The sequence below is a fragment of the Mastigoproctus giganteus genome, chromosome 4, assembly GCF_048544385.1.
Source record: "Mastigoproctus giganteus isolate SK-2022 chromosome 4, ASM4854438v1, whole genome shotgun sequence".
Classification (NCBI taxonomy): Eukaryota; Metazoa; Arthropoda; class Arachnida; order Uropygi; family Thelyphonidae; genus Mastigoproctus; species Mastigoproctus giganteus.
The window spans coordinates 32,705,206-32,723,938 of record NC_143578.1 but is presented as its reverse complement, the minus strand read 5'-3'; the positions used below and the strand labels follow the sequence as shown (position 1 = coordinate 32,723,938).

Sequence of the window (18,733 nt, the reverse complement as noted above, 5' to 3'; positions counted from 1 at the left end):
GAAATTTCCCAGAACTCTACTTTGCCGATCTACATGATAAACATACAGTTAAGAAACAGACTTTGGAAGAATTGTATTCTGGTTAATAAACTTATCTCCACTGTCAAAAAACTTAATGCTTGTTGGTTTACGGAGAAGTGCAACCCGAGCTTTCTATTCTTCAGAATCCCTTTTAATCAATTAGACGATGACCGTGGGTGAATGTGTCATTGGTTCTATGGGCGCTGTTCTCGCTCCATGAAAGTTGAGTCCATAGACTCCCCAGATGCTGAAGCAATTTGGGAATCTTATATTTTCAAGGTTTGACAATGACCGAATTGCTACCTGATGGGGTTGTTTTTGATCCAGTGCAGAGAAATAACAAAGATGAAGCAGTTTCGGTTACTCGCTTGGAGATACACGAGAGAAAATAATCAGTAGAGTAAAGCTTTTCAGAAGCATTCTCCATGGCAAGATAGCGGACACACTTATATAGGCCGTCGTAGTCTAGTGGTCAGGCGCGCGGGTGCATAAGTACACGTGCCTTGAGTGACCGGGATTCAAGCCCGTGACTGCTGAATACGGTGCTGTTTCTTGTATTCTGTGTATCTTGTAAACTCCTCTGACCGTTTGGTCGTCCCGGAGTATAAACAGAAAATTTATTATTTATTTACCTCCTCATTTGGAAAAGTTAAGGTTAAAATTCAACAGATGAAGCCAAGAATTTGTTGAGGATTGACTTTTGAAAACATCCCTTTTTACTGATATTCGACTTTTCTGTACTGCTTTCTTATGATTTACGTATCTTCCCCAGTATTTAACAGCATAATTGTCGGATTGCATTTCCAAAAATAAATCAATTGTTCTTGAGTCGCGCATCCCGTGAGAACATGTTTTCTGCGACCTTCAGTATTTTATCTGTTTTGGCCCATAGCCTAAAAAAGTTGGACTTCCCTGACTTAAATGACCAACTTCTATCACAGTTTTTGTATTAGCAACTCTCAACGGAAAAAATAAACTAATGATTCATGCATTTAACTTTAAACTCTTAAGCTTCTGCCGGAACTTATAGTGTATTTACTCTGATTCATACTCAGTACATGCGGAGATGGGGGAAACCCCTGGTGCCGTCAGACAACTAAGACACTCAGTACATTACAAAATAAAGTAAACTTTCTGATTGTACTAACCTGGGTATATCTCATTAGAAAGATCTCAAGGATTAAACTGCGTTACAAAAGATTCCCTTACTTTAATATTATAACGTACTACATTAAGAATACACCATCTGTACAATGAATATAATATTTCAATGGCCGTAGTGCATCCATCTGCGAATGGATTCTACCAACAAGATAAGGAGTCATGCCAGAATTGTATAAAACCGGTTCCAGGAACACGAGATTTGCAACAATTGTGGGAAGCACTTGATTCGACATGGACAAGCATCTCTGTGACACGTTTTTGACACTTCGTTGGGTCCATTTCGCGACCAATCCAGGCTGTTCTTGAATCGAGGGCCGACTCTGTTAATTAGGATTCCTAATAAAGAATGGTGGTCCTGCGAAGTTCGCCTCGCACGACCACCATACCAGCTATGCCATTCTTTAATTTTGTATTAACGTTTCCAACTGAGGAAGGGTAACTTATGTCCGAAAGCTATTGGTGTTATATATTTATTTTAACTACTCTAACTAATTTTAACGTGTTTATTGAAGTGTGTTAGTAAACCGTATTGATATGTATTTCTTAGCGTGGGCTCAATTTCCTTTCAGACTAATAGGATATTAATATTTTCCTAGCAGATTGGAAAATAATACGATTTTCCAATGTAAAAATGCAGTTTATGATAACTATTTTGTTATTTTGCGTAAAGTGGTTTTTTTTTTTTTTTTTTTGTTTAACTGATCGAAAAGTTAATGCACTTACCATGAAATTAATGCAACAATAATAATCCACAGTACTGTATTACATTTTAGGAAATAAAATGTATTCGTTCTTGCACCCAATATTATGCCAAAATAGAGAGAATTACAAAGTGAACAATTCTGAACATCTGTTTTTTTTTTTGTTTTTTTTCCCCTATATTTCAAGAACATAGATAAGTTATAATCTAGATTCAGACAATTGTGTACTACATTCGCGTTAGCAAATATCGTGTACTCTTTGGGAAGGAAAAGGCTATTCAAAAACAGCCTTTATCTACAGTATATACAGTATTAATGAGAAACCAAGTAAACTAATCAAGTAAAGTTTGTAGAAAATCGCGTTCAGGTTGCTACGTAGGTTTCAAAACTAATAAAATGAAATGATATTCTCATTTCTCATGTATTTTTATTTGAATTTCTTACAGAAATTTTTCATGGTGATATCTTCATTTTAAGAAAATTCAGATCAACATGAAGGAACCTTAAAAGTATAGCACAGGAATGAAAAGGCTGGCTCTTATTACTGACAGACTAAGGTTAATGAGCATAAAGAAGTTTCAACAATGTTGGCACCGCAAAATTCAGAAGATGATGAAGAATGCGAACATGTTCTTACTGCAGGATGAATCTGCAATCAAAGACTACATAATTAAAAGATGGATATACCTGTATCGTTAATTTAGAAATGCGGGATCTCAAGTCCTGTAGTTAAGATGAACCTTAAAATATTTTGCCTGATTTGGAGCACTAAGGCACGCAACTGTATATAATCTGTACATAGAATTTGTATATACGTATTCTTGCCTTTTTCGAAATTTTGATCTTTACAAGTGAGCACAATATTTGATAAAATCGTATTATTGAGATTTGCATATGTTTGTGAGATTAGCAGCAAAGCTGCCACACTTTATCTTAGAATTTATGTGAAGATGAAGATAGCTTGCTTGCAGTTTTTTGCAGCTTTCCTAATGCCATCGTTAATGTTTTTTCCGTATATTTTTGGAAGAAAATCAGCTAGAGATTCCAACTTTGCCAAAGGAAAAAGTTAGTGTACTTGAAACATTTTAATTATTTCTTATTTTAATTAAGCATTTAAGTATATTGTTAGCTATTTTGCAAAAGTATGATAAAAAGTTCATCTTTGAAAGAGGGTGTCATGACCGAAGCATCTTCCTGAGGAGAAAGAGTTCATTATATTTTATTTGTTATAATTAGTTGAGTAGGGGAGGATAGGGGCCCCCGCCGAGTAACTGCTTTGTTACAGTCATACCTATGAACAGACTCCGTTTTTTTTTCAGAATTGACCTGAATTAATTAAAGAGAATATGGGTATTGTCCCGGTGTCCTTTAAAATGATTTGGGCCGTTGTTTTGTCCCATTTTCTGAACTGAATTTACGAAGTTAAAAGTAATAATAACTGGTGTCTATAAAGCCCTTTCCTATTTATTAAGATTAATAATTAAAAAGCATGTCATATCGAAAACGGATTTTGTATTGTAATCTGTGTAAATTTTACAAATAAAAAAAGAAGTTGGAAATTTGACCACCAGGAGATTATTTTCACTCTGTTAGACAAATTAGCTTTTGTGCTAATTAGAGGAATGATTCTGAAATCGGAGAAGTTTGGTGTTGCTCGCCGTAGTGTTTTCTTAGTTGAAAAGCTTTAAGCTATTGCCCCAATGTACTGAAGTTAATCAAGTTCGTTTTAAAATGGCCTTATCTTTAGATAAAGCTCTTTTAACCCGATTAAACTTCATTACAAGAATGGTTATTGTGTCAGTGCAGCCGTATCAAGTACAGAAAATGTCTCAAGGCAGTTCTTTGTTTGAGAATTTTATTACTTCATAATATAATGTTAATATTAATGTAATTAACATAACTTTAAGGTAATGAGTGGCAGCAAATACGGCACGCGTTACATGGAAAAGGGCACAATGATACTATTATTTCGTTGACCCTGAGAGCTGAGGCTTGATTGCCGTGGTCTGCATGCTTCCATATTAATAAGACCCTGACTGCAGGTTCTTCAAAATCAGTCGATTCGTTTTTACCGAAAAGCGCTGCCGAGTTTTTCTCACCCATTTCTTCTTAGTGCTGTTACGAAAAAAAAAAAGTTACCGTTCTTTCAAAAATGCGACTAGAGTGCAATATTGTACTCAGAGGGTGTGTTAAGCTAAAACACCAAGATTATGAGATGTCAGTCGTCCATGGAAGGCCGCTTTATAAACGTGTGCGTGCGTGTTCATTCTTTAGTTTTGAAGTTGTGTCAATATATATACAGCATATATTATTAATTTTTAAAAAAAAAAATTCCTTCACATCATGTCAATGTAAAACGAATGCAAGTCTCCAAGCGCGAAGTGATTCTGAAAGTAACAACTAATTACAAATTGACTTGCTTGAAATTTTATAAAAAAAATTGTTCAGGCTGCTTGATAAGTTTACATGAACCAAAAAATAGACACCATAATGCTAGCGTCACTAATAATCAGGGTGATGCAACTTTTACTAAGCAGGTAAAAATCACGTCGCTCTGACTCGTATAGGTAGATCCCAGAAAATCTCTTTACTCTAGCCAAGGCCGTGCAAATATACTTGGGAGTCCAAATGCAAAAGGGGTTAAGGGGCCTCATTTATTTATGTTGAGACTTTGATGGCTCCCTCGATTTGGGCCCTGGTGCAGTGCAGCCAATACACCCCCTCCATTTGCACGACCCCCAACTGTAGCCATTTCTCCTCTCAAATGTGGAATTAACAGCCAGAAAAAGTGTAACCAAAACACATTCTCACAGGTTCTTACTTTGAGGTATTTAAATGTTGGTAACATTTTAAATAGCTGAAAGATTTTAATAGTAAATGAATATAAAAATTGTATTTGTATGACTGATTAATGACAGCTTAAAGATTTATAATAAGGATTTAATCAGACTTTATGAGCTTTAAAATTTAACTTCTGAAATCACTGCCAATACTAAAGTTAATATCTAGCAATAAAGTTAATATTTAACAAATAATATACTTGCAAAGTATTTTAAAAAAATTATTGTTGGAAAATTTAAAGCAGGCCTCATTTTATGATTATTTTTCAAATGGAATTTTGGAAGCTTAATTGTTTTATTTTTGATTACTTTGTTGGGCAAAGTAATTTGATTACTTTGTAATCATAATTTAATAAATTAATTAGAAGCAAAGATGCATTTCTAATTTTTGGCCATAGACACCAAAAATCTTAGTATTCACCCCATCCCACATCCTACTGTGGGATGGGATGAATACTAATTCATTCCCATGTGCCCTTGTTAAAATATCTGAAAACTGTAATCACTATGCTATGAAATTACAATAACAAAAGCTAGTGTATAGATGTATTTATTTTAAATGAGATATCAGTTCCTTTTATATACCTTTCTAATTTTCTAATTGTGCAATATTGAGGAAATAATATTTCACCTATATTCCCTTGTTAAAAATTCAGTGACTGTGATTTTACTTAAGTTGTAGCTTCAGCATTTAAATGAATATCATAAACTTGTACACCTATTTCCGATTTATTAATAGGAAGATGTGGGGGAGGAACATGAAATTGTTATAAAATTGGGAATCATTTATTTTTTCTGTTTTTAAACAAGCAGGTACAGAGGAGAAACTTATTTCTCTCATCTTGCTGCTCACAAATTGGAAAAGTGAAGTTCTTATTTATAAGAATTATTTGGTTTTTAACTTTAAAAAAAGTGTATAAGTTACTGCCATTTATATTGAATGCATTAAATATAAAAAATAAATAAATTAAATAACAGTTGCACTTAATTTGACAACTGTTATTTACAACAAGTGCACATTAAATCATTGTTATTATTGAAATGGCAGTGTGAGATTGTAAGGGATATGTTTAAATGCAAAACCTCCTATAGGTTATTGACATTCAATAGTGATATTGAGTGCTTTGGTATTTTCCAGTTAGGATAAGTACACCTCTAGATTTTCAATTGAATATATTGTTGGCATGAAATAGGGGTATGGAGGTGAATTCCTATATGCCCATATGAGAAAAGTAATATTAGGTTCAGTTTTTACTTGTAAATTGGCATAGAAAAAGTCAAATATTGATGTTTTATTTTGTAATTCTTCCATTTTCTATAAGATTTTATGGATAAATTTAAATAAAATTGGAATATGTCATGCTATCAACTGCTTTGACAACTTCATTTTTTGCTACATGCTTATTGGCTCCAGTAACCTTTCGCTGATAGGTTTAATACCTATCTGTGTATTGAATCATTTCACATGTAATTTAATTGGATGCTTATTCTATAAATGACATTTGGTATTTATTATTTTCTGCAGGTTTCAGTACCTTCTGTTAATATAAGTTACACCAGAACTTTTAAATGTTCTGATGTAACTTACCTAACAAACATTCAAATGGCTGGTTGTCACTGAATTAGAATTAGCTCTGTCATCAAGAACAACTAGTTTGGTTCTCCTTATGAACTGCATGACAGAATACTAAGGGGAGAGACTTCACATATGGGAATAATATTAGTAATAGCAGTGGCAAATGATGCAAGAAAGGAAACTTATACAGCATCAACAAAAAAATTTCGCCTATTCATTTCCTCCAATAATTTGTCGAGTTCTCCCTTGAATTTATATAAGCTATCAACTTCCCCAATAACAGATGGAAGTTTATGCCAGCAATCAACCACCTGTTGGCTAAAGGTAAATTTCTGCACATGTATTTTGCAACCGTCCTTCCTCAATTTGAATTTGTGCCCCCTCGTGTATAGGCTGAGCAAGAGGAAGAATCTCATCAGCATTGAGCTTGCTCAATCCACTCAATGCCTTAAACACATGACACAGAACCCTATGATAGATACAAGTTGATCTGTAACCAAGTTACAAAGGAGGTTAGGCAGGCGAAGGCAGATTACGAGAAATCTTTGGCAAGGGATGCAAAGAAAAACAGCAAAGAGTTCTTTACTCTTGTAAACTCTAGAAGGAAGGGGATGAATCAGATTGGTCCACTTGATATTGATCGGTCAACTGTTGATGATCCTGCTCAGGTAGCTAACAAACTAAATGAATATTTTGCATCGACATTCACACATGAGGAGTTATTTAGCGAGGGGAAAGCCAGGGGTGTATTCAACTCTAGCAGTAAGCTAGAGAATCTTGTAATAACTGAGAATAAAGTGGAGGAGAAACTGTTGAAGATAAACACAAGAAAGGCACCTGGGGTGGATGGGATCTATCCAGTTATATTAAAGGAGGCAGCAGAGGAAGTAAGCAAACCCTTAGCCATAATTATGAGAGCTTCCTTGGACTCAGGGGAGGTACCTGCAGATTGAAGATGTGCAAATGTGACCCTAATTCACAAAGGAGGATCAAAGGCTGACACAAGCAATTATAGACCTGTGAGTTTAACTTCTGTTCCAGGAAAATTAATGGAGGCACTGGTTAAAGAAGCACTGCAGGATCATTTAGACAAGACTTCAGTTATCGCTCGGACACAGCCTGGTTTTGTTAAGGGGAAGTCTTGCCTGACCAATTTGATTGGATACTATGATGCAGTCACAAAGGAACTGGATGCAGGGAATAACTTTGATATTATATACTTGGATCTTAGAAAGGCTTTTGATACTGTTGCACATGGAAGACTGCTGCACAAATTGGAGCAGTGTGACATTGGAGGCAAATTGCTGCTGTGGATAAAGGGGTGGCTGAGGGGGAGAAGACAGAGAGTGGTAATCAATGGACACTGCTCATCGTGGACTAATGTTATTACTGGAGTCCCTCAGGGCTCAGCGTTGGGTCCATTATTATTTTCTGTATTCATAAATGATATTGATGATGGTATATCAAGCTTAATGTCGAAGTTTGCAGACGATACAAAGGTAGGCAGGGTTGTCAAGGACACTACTGACACTATGCTGCTGCAACAGGATCTGTAAAGGTTGAGCAGATGGGCTGAGAGGTGGCAAATGAAGTTTAACATTGACAAATGTAAAGTACTACACATGGGAAACAGCAACCCCAGAGCAACGTATCAACTCTGTGGTACTACATGACAGTGGTAGAGAATGAAAGGGACTTGGGGGGTGGTTGTGCAGGCAGATATGAAGTTCTCTGAGCAGTGCAGACGGGCTGCAAGAGTAGCTCATGGTGTATTGTCAATGATATATAGGAATTTTTCTAGCAGGGATAAGGAGGTGATTATTCCCTTGTATAAGGCAATGGTCAGGCCACACCTAGAGTACTGTATACAGGTCTGGAGGCCTCATTTCAAGAAGGATGTAGAGCTGCTGGAACAAGTACAGAGAAGGGCAACAAGATTAGTGAATGGAACAAAGGGGTGCTCTTACGAAGAAAGGCTTAAGTTTTGCAAATTACAGTGTCTGGAGACTAGGCACCAGTGAGGTGATCTGATAGAGGTGTATAAAGCATTGAATGGTTTGAGCATGCTCAATGCTGATGGGATTCTTCCTCTCGCTCAGAATAATCACCTGAGAGGACATAAATTCAAATTGAGGAGGGACAGATGTAGGATAGACGTGCGGAAATTTGCCTTTAGCCAGCGAGTGGTTGGTTGGTGGAACAGACTTCCATCCCTTGTCGTGGAAGTTGATAGCCTAAATAAGTTTAAGGCTCAGCTGGACAGGTATTTTGAATGAACAGAGGGGTGAAGTGGAAGTGGTTTTTTTTTTTTTTTTTTTTTTTGGCTGATGCTGAGATGCCGCAATTTGCAGAACTGAAGCCTTTCTTAGTAAGTGCACCCCTTTGTTGCACTCACCAATCTTGCTGCCTTTCTCTGTACTTGTTTCAGCAGCTCCACATCTTCCTAAAATGAGGCCTCCAGACCTGTATGGAGTACTAAAGATGTGGCCTGACCATTGCCTTATACAATGGGATAATCACCTCCTTATTGCTGCTAGCAAAATTCTTGTATATCATTAACAAAATCTCATGAGATGCCCTGGCAGCCTGTCTGCATTGCTCAGAGAACTTCATATCTGACTGCACAATTACTACCAGGGCTTTCTCATTTTCAACTACCCTGAGTGTAGTACCACACAGTTGGTACTTTACTCTGGGATTACTGCTACCTGTATGTAGTACTCTTCATTTATCAATGTTAAACTTCAATTGCCGTTTCTCAGCCCATTTGCCCAACTTTTCTAGATCCCGTTGCTGTAGCATACTGTCATTACTGTGTAAAGAAACTTTAAAATTTCTTTGTATGATTAATAGCTTGATAATATATTGTAATATAATTTCATTAATATTTTTAATGTAATTTGTAATATTAGCATAAAAATTAGCAATATATCACCAGAACTCATTCCATGAACCTGACTGTAACACATTCAGAACGAGAATAAGCCCCAGTACAGGCAAAATTCAGCTTGCTTCATCAACGGAATTTATTTAAACATTCAGAAAATGTCATTTACTGAATGAGTATACCAGCCAATAAAAATTAAATTAAAAAAATTATTGACAGTTAACTATGATATGATGGACTGGCAGGGAGCAGTGATGCAGTCTTGTGACTCCATAGCTGAAAATGAAGTGATTAACAGCATCATATTTGCCAGTTTTTCAAAATATTCTTAATTAAAAAAAATTGCATTTTAAATGATCATATGTATAATTTTATTGCAGTATGCATTGGAACAAGTGGCCGAATGTCTGTTCCCTCCAACAGAGAACATCACTATCAAAATCTCAGGGATAGGTATACAAATTGTACATATGTAGATGGAAATTTGGAATTAACTTGGTTACAAGTAAGTCTCTTAATAAGAATACAGTAATAACATATATAATACTAATATTTTGCAGTAATTATTCATTTAATTTTCATATTTATTAATTTGACAAGTTGCTTTAATTATGTGATTATATAATGAACAATTTCAACATTTAAAACTCTTTGATCCATATATCTATAATATACATCTAAGTCAATGGCATAATTATTTTTCTTTTAATGCAATAGCATCATATTTCCACTAAGTAAACAAAGACTATCTTAACAAGTGCTTCAAATTGTGCTTTAAGTTAAGTGATTTTAGTGTTAGTATAGGTCAGAAGCTAAAAAAAGGAAGCTGATGTATTGCTACATCAGCCAGAAAAAAAAACAAAAAAAAAAAAAACGTTACTTCCTGTATCTCTCTTGTAATACTATTTCCACCACCAGAAGATACTGAACCAGTTGCCCCTTAAACCTGAACAGACTGTCAACTTCAACCAACTAGGAAGGCGGTTTATTGCAATAATGGACACCATGTAATAATTGATGTCGCAAGTAAACTGCATGAGGTTCGGTCTATTAGTCTTTTTGTGTTTGAATGTTTGAAACTTTTTTGTGAAATTTCTCATTTCAGTGTGAAAATTACACCCTTATTCTATTCCTTCCCTCGCCCAAGATACTTTGTTTCCAGGCTCTAATCCATGCCTTTGTAATACCTCTTCATATGAATCCCCCCCCCTCTTTGATATTTTCACTAGATAAGTCACCTGTCTTTGGACTCTTTCAAGAAGCCCACTGTATTTCTGCAATGCAGTCTCTGAACACAATATCCAAATGCATAGAATTATACAAAGCAGTGTCTCTCCATTGACTTGTATAATGAAACTATAACCTCCTTCTCTCTAGATATAAAGGTATAGTAAATCATTAATATGACACCCTACTTATTTTTCACCATCTGTTACACTGCATGGTAATCTCCATGTCTGACATATATAACAAAGTCTCTCTCTTTAATTATTCTGTAGCTCTGTCCACTAGCATATAAGTAATTCTTAGGTTAATATATCCCAAATGTAGAACCATAATTTTGACAGAATTACAATGTAACTGTCTTCTCTCCAACCATCCATAGAGCCTAAAATTATTATTCTGAAGTATCTCAGCCTGACTGGTATTGTTAACTGCCTTTCCAGCTTTCACATCATCTTCAAATTTCAACATTATAGCTTTTATTCCCTCATTAATATCATTCAAAAAAAATCAGGACATTGCTAATTTTCAATGTACCTCTCATTTCTGTAAATAAATTGGCATGATTTTTATTGCAGTAATTGACACCATGCTAACCACAGGTAAATGTCTAAGGTTCAGTATATTAGTCTTTTTGTGTCCCATTTCTATGTGAAAATTACACCATTATTCTATTCCCTGGCACTGTCTTGTATTCTTTTTGTATCTTTATATTAACTTGAAAGGTAGCCCATGCACCTGACTCCATCTGATTTGAAACTTAATGCTCAAATTCTGGTTTCTGTAATTTTGATTAACTGTAATGTTGTTTTCAAACCAGTACTGATTTGTTTTTGTTCATTGTATAAGTGTTACTGCCTAGAGGGTAGGAGCAGAATCCTGCTTCTGTCCATCAATTATCATTTCGGATTTTTCTGCCTTTTTTAGACTATGTTATTGGTATGGTTTTTTGCTTGTTTGAATACTTTTCTTTCATAAACATGCAGTTCAGTAAGGCTATAGTCGGCAACACTTCACCAAACTATGGCTGAACAGATAATAATATCCACTTTATGGATGGCTTCCGTTGAGTTCCGTGCATAAATTCAATTGTTTTATTTCCCATCTTAAAAAGCTGTAGCATATATACTACTGTATTAAGTTACAAACTAAGTGGAATCAGGTGCACAGACTGCAGCAGATATCATCCAAGAGATTTCTGTTGTTCATGTACTGAAGCATTTTTTTTTGTCAGAGATTTATGTTCTTGCATATGTAGTCTGGACGTGGCCTGTATTTCTGTTTTCATTCTGAATGCTGATTTTAATTAGCTGAGACATGCTGCTGGTGTCCCTGACCATTATCTTCTGCTTTCAAAGTGAATTATACCAATTCCTGTTGCTTACAGCTTTAACAGCCTGTATGGTCTAGACCAGGGGTGGGCAACCTTTTTGAATAAAAGGCCATATTCATTTTTGGAAATAGTGGAAAGGCCGCACCGATCCTTCGAACCACTACTTACGAAGTAAAACATACTTAATTATCAGTGTTAAATTTTATTACATATAACTATAGAAAAGGCAAATAAATTTCAATAAAACATACATATTTACAATATTTTCACCATAATACATCCACCTACATTTTGTATGAACACAAAATTTAAAAAAAATATAATTATAAAGATAAATTATTTTCTAAATTGGTATTCAAATGAAAATTTATAGCAATTATTTAACATTCTCTCTATGTATTATACAAGAATAATTAGAAAAAACTGTACTATTGTAAAAATAATTTAATATGAGTTAACTAATGAGTTGAAGATTTGATGCTTTGGTGGTTGAGTTGTTTACTAAAAAAAATGTCTCGGCTGAAACCACTTCGATTGCACATTTTTAATGAGCTAAACTCATCAGAATGCATTGGTTTCAGCCGAAACATCTTTTTTGATAATTAACTAATGAGATTTTTGGGTTTGTTTTTTATTAGATAACAACTGGATATTAGGCTCCATCTTAGTTGTACGCAACTTGAGTTGGTCTTCTAAATGAATATCAGATATCTGAGTCCTTAAATGACTTAATTTGTGTAAGGTATGAAAAAGTTGATTCGCAACAATACGTAGTTGCAAAGCAAGACAGCAGTCGACGAGCATGTTGACGTAAACGTGGGTATTCAACTGCATTTTTCCATATTTCAATAGGATCTTTTTTTGTATCAAAAAGTCTTTATCATATTTTCTTCTCCTAATTCAGTTAATTCCATCTGTAGTTCCGTGGGTGCCATCAGGATATCAACTAAATGTGGCTCATACGCCAATTTCATTTCTAAAGTATGTTCTTCGAAATCAGAAAATCTATCATTTTCTTCAATTAGCGTGTCCAATACGGTTATGTAGTCTTTGAAAGTGTCACATACACCATATTTCTGCTCCTTTAACATATTTTTTAAATGAAGGAAATGTTCCCCAGATATTTCTGATTTAGAGAAAAGAGTTTTGTAAAAAAAATTAATTTTTTTCGAAATACCTGAATTTTTTGCCACATGTCATATGTATGTTTTGTTTTTCCCTTTCCCTGCAAATAAACATTTAATTCATTTTGCTTTTCCATAATATCACACAAAAATGCAGCATTTCTACAAAATTCTTCATCTAATAAATCACATTCTTGTCGTTGTTCCTCGTAAAATTTTTTAAATTTGTTCTCGCAAAGCCAAAACTTTTTTACTAAAATTTGTCCTTTCGATAACCAGCGCACTTTACAATAATATGGCAAGTCGACATTATATGTCTCATCATCCAATATAAGCACGCTTCGAAATTGGCGATGTCTTAAAGCATTTACTCGAATAAAGTTAACAATTGCAATAATTTTGTCCAAAGTCTTGCTCAATGTGGAGGATTTAGCACAAAGGTTTTGTTGGTGTAATATACAGTGGAATGAAATTTAACTTTTCTAAATTGGGCTTTTCTTTTTTTAACAATGAAACGAATCCTTCTCGCTTTCCTCTCATAGAAGGTGCACCGTCTGTGCATACAGATTACCAAGGTTTAGTCCTCTCTCAAGACATTTCTTTAAAGTTGTTAAAAATATCAATTCCACGAGTCCTTCCAGTGAGCGTACCCGAAGCCAGTAGTTCCTCGTAACAATGAAAATCTTCAGTTATAGCATGAATAAAATATAATATTTGAGCAGAGTCATTTCTATCAGTGGTTTCATCTAATGCTATTGAAAAATATCTTTAGAGTGAATTATTACCTGAAGTTATTCTCCTACATTCTGAGCTAATTCATGTAGTCTATTAGTTATAGTTTTTCTTGAGAGGTAATTGTTTGTATTTGTCAACTTTTTCCGGATCTAAACATCTTACTGCTTCAACAATACATTCTTTTATCATTTCGATATCACTAAATGGTTTGCCTTTTTTCCCAAGTAAATGCACTATTTTGTATGTAACATCGGTTGCAGAAGTTCCTTGCTTAATAAAAGCACCAAAAGCCTTTTCCTGGTGCTGTTTTTCTTTCTTAATTTTTTGAAGTGCAGATTTATGAGCTTCTTCTAATTTTACATATTTATGGTCCTTGTGAGATAGATAATATTGATTTGCATTGTATTTTTTTAATGTTGTTAGCGCTGTTTTACATATCAAACAAACCATTTTGTCTTTCACAGAAATAAGAAAATACTGCATCTCCCCATCTTCTTTAAATGTTCTGTTTTCTTCATTCAACTTCCTTTTAACTTTTTTGGACATGATGGGCAATCTAAAAATTAAGCAATTATGAAATCAAACATAAGAAATTACAGGATTACAAAATTCAAGACAAGAATACATACGGTTCTCAAAATATTCACAGTTACAAATATGCACATAAAAGCAACAGATAAAAATTCACGATGTCACAATTTAAATTTTAAAATAAAAAATTATTATTTTCAAATTATTACGTCAAATTATTAACTCTGTTAAAATATTTTTTTTATTTTAACAAACTTAACAGAGGATTAGAATTTTTCTTTTATTAAATAGCTTTCATTTTTTATCATTTGTGGTACTTAAAAACGATTTTTAAATAAATAGAAAAAGTTAAACATGATATATTTTACTTTTTAGATAAAAAAATTTGTATTTTCCTTTTTTAATTATCTGAATAATGTTTCTATATTGTGAAAAAAAAAATATAAAGCTTTTTATTATTAAAGTGTTTTGAATATTTAATTTTAAAAAATATTAGTTTAAAAGTAGTAGGATTATTTAATGATTTTATTTCATCTTTGTGTGACAAAGGCTGCACATAAGATCTTAGAAGGCTGCGGGTTGCCCACCCCTGGTCTAGACAGTAAATAACACAGGTTAATGCTTGCACTATCTTGTATTCTTTTCGTATCTTTGTAATAGCTATTAGCTTGATAAATTGACAGCTGATCCTTAGGGGTTACAAATATTTTATAAACATCTCCAGATCTCATACTTGACACAAGAGAAATGCCAGTTTCTGTATTTTTGTACATACATATAAAGATTTGCTCTTTCACTTAAGTATAACAACAACAGATGTTTTTTTATCTAAGAAACTTTATTTTTTTTAGTGTATAAATTGATCTACAACTTTATGTTGTAATAAGAGATAGCCTTTTCCATTTAGCACAGAAAATAGTATCTGATACCAGAAAAAAAATTACCTTTAGAATAAAATTTATTTTTAGACAATGTTTTTGTTATTTTCAGGATGAAAATTTGGATCTTGGATTCCTTCAAGAAATCAGAGAGGTTACCGGTTATGTACTAATCTCACATGTCGATGTAAAACGTATTGTCCTTCCAAAATTAATGATTATTCGAGGCCGAACTCTCTTCAAACTGAGTGTGCGTGATGAAAAATTTGCTTTGATGGTTACACTTAGTAAAATGGAAAATTTAGAACTTCCTTCCCTTAGAGGTTTGTTTATTTGCTTTTCCTTTTTGCGTGTGTGTATATATGTTGAATAGAATAATAAGAAAGTGGAAAGAAGAAGGCGGAAAAAAGATGACTGAAAAATGGGGAAATATAGTGCAATCAAAGGTAACAAATGCTAAACCTACGCAGAGCATGAACAATAAAGTGAAAAAAAAATGAGGGAGATAGAGAGTGATAGAAGGGGATAGAAGGCAACAAAAATATGTATAATAAAAGATAAATAATTACAAAATTGACAAAATAAGGATGTTGCCACACAACTTACAAAACTGGCCTCTTTTCAGGTTTCAACGGCCAGGATTGCAAGCAGAATAGCAGCATGTCTTCATTTCCGATGTAAAACCAAAAGCCAAAGGGTAAAAAGCACAAACATAAACAAAAATGAGAATATTTGTTACCAACCGATATACCTAAAAATGAAAATAAAATTTTGTAAACAAAATAAAAAATTATGTGGGTTAAAAAGGTTTTTGTTTTTTTGAAAATGGCTTGTGAACTTCACATTTGACACAATGAAGACAAGAAATTAAAAACTAGAATCAACAACAGAAATTTCTAGAAACAGATAACTTATTAGTTTAATCCAAGTAAAGGTAAAACGATTTGAAAACATAGTACAAAGCAAGTAGCCTTAAAAGAGAGCAAGAGACTTGAGATAGGCAAAGTTGCAAGCAATAGCTTGCAGAAAAAGTGATATATAGATATAAAATTAAACAGTAGTGGCACCTTGAAATAAATTTTAAACCACAATCTAGAAATTTCTAAGGATAAAGAACATGTAAAAGAATGGAAAAATAACTTGCATTGTAAAGACGTGAGGAAAAGGTGGCAACACAACTGTAAACTTTTTTTTTTTTTTCCCCTATATATATGCGTGTGCATGCATGTATGCATATACACTATGGTCTGAAATAAATTGTATAATTGAACCTCCTGAATTTTGCAACTCATTATGTTAAAAAAGTATAAAATTATAAAAAATACATCTTAATAATTTATTATGATGAATTTTTGGGTTCTTTATCAATATTTAAAAAAAACAGGCATTATCCATATTGGCATATGGCTAATGCCTGTTTTTTAATATTTCTTTTTAATTGCTATTATGGTACATTTGTTAATGCACATACTGTGTATAGACCATTTCAAAATGAAGTTCAAAATATTACATAGCTGCTATTCTTATAATACATAAAATATCCTAAGTGTAAGATACTGTGCTTGTAAAATATTTAAAATATTATGTTTCTCTAAGGTGATTCTGTAATGTACTCTTGACCACAGCTTACATGACCTTCCCCATTATGAAAGCTAAAATTATCAGTCCTCTCACCCTTAGTTGCCAAAGGGGAACTAAGAGTGAGATAACTAGTCAATTTGTAATTGCATTTTGGCATATGTCTAATGCCTATTTTTTAATATTTCTTTTTATTTGCTGTTATGGTACATTTGTCAATGCACATACTGTTTATAGACCATTGTATAAACAGGAGCACCACAGAATTGCTACCATCCACAAATATTTCATGAAAATTGATACATCAGTGGGTGCAGCAGTGTCCTACTTGGAGGAGCTAACCTCAGCAAGAGCAGAAAAACGTTTTCTTCAGTGACAGAACAAATTGAGCATTGCCAGTGGGGTGAACATTTTGCAGAGGATCATGCTGTCCCAACTGAATAGTGGGCAGTATGCACCAATTCTGCTTTTCCTAGTATGATATTCTAGTAACTCAGCTGCTGTAGCAGAGTGGTCAGGCACGAGGGTGCATAAATACACGTGCCTTGAGTGACCGAGATTCAAGGCCATGACTGCTGAATATCCTACTATTTGTTATATTCTCTCTGTCTTGTGAACTCCTCTGACCATGTAGTCATCCCTCTGTATAAGCAGAAAATTTATTTATACTGTATTAAGTTTTGGTTTTTGTGGATAGCACATCACAGGAGCAACAGCAGCATGGCATCCTCGGTAACACTGCTCTTCTATTACAACTCAATTTTGGCGTGAGAGCTTAGATTTGAAAGAATATGATGTTGATGGACTTGCCTATTCAAAGCACAAGTCTAAGTCCAATACAACTATTGTGGAATGATTTAGAAGAACTTGGGAAACCAGCATCAGTAATTGTAAGCTGTTCTGCTAGTGGAATTGAGACAATTTTCATTGACACACATCAGATAGTATGAATCAGAGCTGTAATGCTCATTACGTATCCAAGACATTTTACATTCGTTTAATAATATTCATTCTAGACTCAAATTTACATTGGAAAGGGAGGATACGGATACAAAGTCATTAAACTTTCTAAATTTCACGCTTACTCGGGACTCGAATAAAATCCAATTTAGCATCTATCGAAAACCTACAAACACCGGTATGCTTCTACATTATAATAGCTATCACCCATTCACCTACAAAAGATCGATTATCTTTAATCAATTTATAAATGCCTATAAATATTCAACGACGGAATCTGCTTTGGGCTCAGAAATACAAATATTAACTAGCAGGTTCTTAAATTAAACAGGGGTTATCCCCTTGCCATAATAAACCGAATTAGGGTACAGGCTAAGGATAGGATACAAAATACTACACCAACCAACAATAGTAACATCAAAAAATACTTTATTTCTGTCCCATATGTTGAACAGTGGCACAAACAGCTTAATAATTCTTTATAAAGATACTGAATTTAAAATTGTGGCCTGGCCAATATGGAAATTACGCACTATACTGAACAATCGCTTGGTTCTTTCTGCGTTCGCAATACAAATTAATGACCTGGTATACAACATTTCTTGCAGTGATTGCGACTCGTCTTACCAAGGTTCGACGCATTTTTCTCTGAATATTCGTGTAAATCAACATGAAGCCTCAGTTCGTGCTTCTCATTCAGCAGCATCAGAATTAGCCTTTCATGCCATTAACAAAAAACATACTTTTTTATTTAACGAGGTGAAAATACTTAATGTCCAACGTAATTATATGCGACTGTTAATTGCAGAAACTGTAGAAATTAACTTACACAAGAATTCTGTTAATGTTCGTCGGCCATATTTGATCTCCAATGTGTGGACCTTTTACGCGCATGCGCGAAGACAAATAATCACTATTTAAGTTTCGTGTTCAACCCTATTCGGTAATTTTCATTCCTGTGATCACGACATACGGTCGAAAAGCGTTGTCAGCTTCAGGAAGGAAAATCGTTTTGAATGTTTTCGTTAGATTCTTTTTAATATTTTTAATTGCGTTAAATTGATTTAACTGTGTTAAATTGGTTTTTAATAATTTTTTTACTCTAATGTAAGTTTTTCGATTTTTTTTGTTTTAATTTCTGGAGAGTATCATACGGAAGTGTTCTACGTACTATATTGAGG

At 33.9% G+C, this 18,733-nt stretch overlaps 1 protein-coding gene across 1 annotated transcript in view; it reads left to right on the top strand.

The window, feature by feature from the left end:
* LOC150086583 (epidermal growth factor receptor-like) overlaps positions 1 to 18,733 on the top strand; it is a 296,301-nt gene that overhangs the window by 164,618 nt on the left and 112,950 nt on the right. The window contains exons 2-3 of the mRNA XM_090371468.1: positions 9,570 to 9,694; positions 15,127 to 15,337. Of these exons, the coding sequence (XP_090227594.1) occupies positions 9,570 to 9,694; positions 15,127 to 15,337 (336 nt within the window). The remainder of the gene's footprint in view (positions 1 to 9,569; positions 9,695 to 15,126; positions 15,338 to 18,733) is intronic.